Raw genomic sequence first — 4,605 nt, 5'->3', positions numbered from 1 at the left:
ATTCTTATCCACTTGCTTGTCATTTTTATGTAGCTTAAAATACAAGGTACTTCCTCCGACCTATAATGTTTCTAAATTTTCAACACTTATATGAATCCGAGGGAGTATTTGAAATTAATATTATATAGATTTATGGGGTAGATCATTGGCTATATTCGTTTTTTTAGATTTTTTAAAAACTCAATAAATGTGATTCTTGATTTTTAAAAATAAACATCAGCACCCAATACCATGTTATATTATGATGAATAGTATTCGAAAGAAAAGACCAAGCTTCTAAAAAAATGGCATAGAGGCCAACCAATAGACATGTGAATATCAGTAAAGGTTCTCCAATAATTTTATAAATATAGAGACATCATATGTACTACCATTGTCGAAGACTGTAGAATCCGAGAAGAAAAATGCAGACATAGAATCCGGGAAGAAAAATGCAAGGACCATCCTCCTCTTGACAAACTTGATAGGAATTTCAAAATCGATCTCACAAAACAATATTTGGAATACCGTACCTATAGAACTATAGTCTTTCAACATCACCAGTGACGTCGAGAAGGAGGTCTCGTCATCAAACGAAGAACCGAGAATCATTTATTGTAGAAGATGCATTTTCCATTGACATAGAGACAAAAAAGAAGATGCCTACAAAAACTAACCTATCTATATCTCTTATAAAGCAAAATCCCACTAGAGGGTCATTTAAGTTGTCTATCTTAACATGCAAGCTATCCACATCATTCATTTTATTAGCCATCCAATTATCCATGTCATCCTCCACTAACATTCATTAATACTCTATATGCAAGCCACGTCATCTATTTTTAAGCCATCCAATTATCCACATCATCAACTTTTAGCCGCTAACTACATAACCATTTCAAGTCAGTTTTTTTAAAGTTAGCCTCTTGACTATTTACACCAATTGAATCATGCATGTTCCTACAAATAACATCCTATTCCAATCAACTTATATCCTTTTATTTTTTACAAAATAGAGTTATCGGAGAAATTCTCGCTGCAACGCGCGAAGTATCCTTCTAGTTATTTATTTCTAAAAAGAACACTACTATTATTAAAAACTCAACTCGTAGATCTAGTTCCTCACCCCTTCATACGCCGAGGCCAATCGGAGTAGGGAAAACCGACTTATGGAGGATTCCAAAGTGGAGGCGACAACTATGTTTAGAGTGGCTACGTATGGGAGGAATTCTTTTTTTTTTACTCCATCTGTTCGTATAGTTATCATTCATTTAGTATAGCTTTATAGTAAATCAGAAAGAACTACACATGGTACTCCCTCAGCGAGTTCCGTCTTACAGACCAGTAATAATAAGTAAAGTTAAGTAATAAAAAAATTATGAAGCGAAAAAGATCCTAAACGATACTGAGATCACTTTTTTTGAAGGAGAGGTATTGGGATCACTTTTTTTGAGGGAGATATCGGGATCGCTTGTTTTTGTTCATGTTTATTTCTCGATGTGGCCAAAACAAACTAGAAGTATCAGTAAATAAGAGCAGACATAATTGATCTGAAAACCAGTGCATACCTACGGACCTACCCATTCACCAAACATGCTTGAGCCAACAGTGCAATCTCCTGTCCCGACATAGGTGGACCCAAGAAAATTTTAAAGCCTGCGCAAACAAGCTTAGTGTGCTAAATTTTTATCAAATACATATGAAATTGAGACGAAAATAGGCTTGCCGTCTGGCCAGAAGCCTGGGCGGCTGCCCGGGCAAAAGGCATGGTAGATCCGCCTATGTGTCCCGAAATAACAGAAACGTGACCAGGTGCAACAGTGCAACACCATGCAACGACGGAAACATATAAGTCTTTAAAAAAGACTAGAAAAAACACAGAAATGAGACACTGACAATGGACCAAGAAAGATAATTAAGAGTCTCAAATTCTCAATGCATGGTCCATGGATTACATCATTGCAAAGCCCGCAAAACCGAAAACACAGCAAACATTGGAACGTTTTTTACAGAATTTATTCTTCCATATCTGGACATGTATAAACTACAACTGTCCACCGGATGCGTCCGACACGAGATCACCTTCAAACATTGGAACGTCACTCCTAGTTAGATCACTCGGGCTTCTGGCAATATGATAAGATGTGTTAGTACAGAGAGCAAAGTGATGTTGTGGTGAATGGAGTGCAGAAAACAGAGAACTGTAATAGACGGGAGCAATTGCTTGAAACTGACAAACTAGATAACTGCAACAAGCTGGTCACAACAAATGCATAAAACAGATATCTGAACATTTAGCTTTTCTTTAGGTCAAAAGGGCCTAGTCCCTCCTCCATTTCATTAAAATGAAACATTGTCATGTACATTGTGGCTCATTAAACAGATACCCCAACAATTACCGAGTTGGCACTAAAATCTACTGCAACCAATGCTCCATAGGTCCAATACCGTGGAGAAATCCACGCAATTTCCAAAAGGTGTTTCAGAACATAAATTAGATATTTCAGAACACAATTAAGGGCTTGTTTCAGCAAACGGGATGAACATTTCCCAAATACACAACACAACTGGATTCTGAATTATGCAAATAGATGGACATTGAGAACCAACACTATCTGATTCCATGACAAACAAAAATAGAAAGCTCAGTATCTCAAACACATCAAGTATTGGTGATGCAGTTGCTTTCATAGGATTGAAGTATATAGGGTACTCTTTGTTGTATCAATGAACTGCGTCAAAACATGGCCACTACATACTTAGCCTGTTAGCCAGACTACACTGTAGCTATTTTCTAAACTCCGAACAAATACAAGGTAATCATCAGCACCTCACATGACCACACTCTGCCCCCAGCTCAAAAAACCTTAATTACCTTTACATCTCCCCTGCCACACAGTTGTTCACTGAACAGCCTATTCACTTACAAGAGAGTATAGTATAGGGCATGATCAAAACATTTGCATACCCTCCATAGCAAAACTTGGTGAATGGCATGTTTGTCAAAAGATGGCAATATTCCTACACTTTTATCAGGGATGGAGGAACACCCCACCCACACACACACGCATTTAGCCACAGCGACTCTGCGTCTACCAGTCAGACAACAAGTGATTTGACACTTCAAAGTTGTTGCTAGACATCTGCAGTAACTGTAAATGGTCCGCACATCATGCAGTGACGCCAAATCTATCGGTTTACCAGGAAGTGCACAGATTACTACTCCTCTTTCTTTAGGAGCCCAGGTGTTGAGTGTAGAGTGATTACCCCTATGTTGACATCGAGTCTAAAAAACAAACTGTAGCCTAGCGGGCAGTGTATACCTTGCCATCGGCTCCAGACTTGGCCTTCTCAGCCTCGGCCTTCTCCTTCTCGAGCTGCTTCTTGTGTTTCTCCTGCCTATCCCTCTCCATCTTCTGCTCCCCACGCCAAACATCAAATCGGAAAACATGAGAATCATCGGATCGGGAAATAGAAGATCGATGGGGTGAGGTAGCTAGGGCTTTGGGTGGGGATGCGAGTGGCCGACCTGGATGTATACGGTCTCCTTGGCGCGCTCCTCCTCCTTGAGCACGCCGCCCTTCCCGCCGCTCAAGAGGCGCCGGGTGCCGCTCGCGACCGCCGCCGGACACCGGAGGCGCGCCGGGAGGGAGGTCAGCGCGCATCTCATCGCCATTTTGGTCGCACTCTCTCTAGGTTTAGCGAATCTGTCGGCGGGTGGGGGATCTCGGGGCTGAGTGGACTTGTTCGGTTGGTCGCTGGCACTTGTAAAGAGGAGTCGACCAGGAGAGTGGGTGGTTTCCACACAGACTGAAAATTATAGAAATTCAAATAAAGTTTGGGAATATTTTTAGATTTGAGAAATCCACCTATCTATTAATAATCATCAACAATAATACAAATAGCCCAAAAAAGTAAAGAAAATTACAAATTGGTACTCGGATCACGACTACAGACACTAGCATGAGCCAAACGCTCGCTACTATCCTCGCCTCTCCATCGCCGGTAGAATAACATGGTTTGGCGACCAAATTATTAAACCTCAAAAGCACGTCTGTCCGATGCTTATTTGCGCTTCTATTTGGATACTTACTAGGGCCATTGGTGCACACATGCTAAAACAGAAGGGAGTCTTGGGTAATTTGTACCGCAGCGTACAATTTGTGGAATTTAACGTAAATTTCCACAAGAGTGTCAATAGAGTTCTTATAATTGAGTTGAGCTTCAATGATCAAGTCATGACGTCACTTGATCTGAGATAGCAAATTCACGAGGAGAATGATGAAGCCAAGCTTGTTTGTAGCTAAGTTAAGGCACAAAAATTCTCTCAATTTGCTTGGCCTTATAATTTTTTCCAACGTTAAGGAAAAGTGAGAGTTGTTCGAGAGTTCAGGTATATCTTTCCCCAGATTTTCGTGGAATCATTTTTTGTCACCGGGATCAACCCAAATGTCATAATGTCTCAAAACAAAAAGTCTATAGAGAAATTCACTAAAATTTTATTGAACAAAGAAAATGAAAGATAGGAGCTGCATGAAACTTTTGTCTTTTAATTTTTCTTCTGACTCTTTGCCTAAGGCGATGCATGGAGAGTGGGTAGCCACATATGACCAAGTCTAAAATTTT

General features: G+C 40.2%; 1 protein-coding gene across 1 annotated transcript; it reads right to left on the bottom strand.

Annotated features, from left to right (window-relative positions):
- Positions 1–1,877: 1,877 nt before the first annotated feature.
- On the bottom strand, positions 1,878–3,672 carry LOC124681117. The gene is made up of 3 exons (XM_047216073.1): positions 3,509–3,672; positions 3,303–3,395; positions 1,878–2,105 (listed from the first exon to the last, which is right to left on the bottom strand). Exons 1-3 carry the CDS (start codon positions 3,653–3,655, stop codon positions 2,094–2,096), a joined length of 252 nt encoding a protein of 83 aa, XP_047072029.1. The 5' UTR covers positions 3,656–3,672; the 3' UTR covers positions 1,878–2,093.
- Positions 3,673–4,605: the final 933 nt, after the last annotated feature.

Source organism: Lolium rigidum, chromosome 1, assembly GCF_022539505.1.
Source record: "Lolium rigidum isolate FL_2022 chromosome 1, APGP_CSIRO_Lrig_0.1, whole genome shotgun sequence".
Taxonomy (NCBI): domain Eukaryota; kingdom Viridiplantae; phylum Streptophyta; class Magnoliopsida; order Poales; family Poaceae; genus Lolium; species Lolium rigidum.
The sequence above is the reverse complement of the archived record's forward strand: the minus strand, read 5'-3'. Positions and strand labels throughout refer to the sequence as shown.

Excerpts from the sequence above, each read along its gene's own strand:
- LOC124681117 (XM_047216073.1), bottom strand. The coding sequence starts at position 3,655 with ATGGCGATGAGATGCGCGCTGACCTCCCTCCCGGCGCGCCTCCGGTGT. Across the intron at positions 3,396-3,508 it reads AGGAGACCGTATACATCCAG|AAGATGGAGAGGGATAGGCA; the intron begins GTCGGCCACTCG and ends CGTGGGGAGCAG.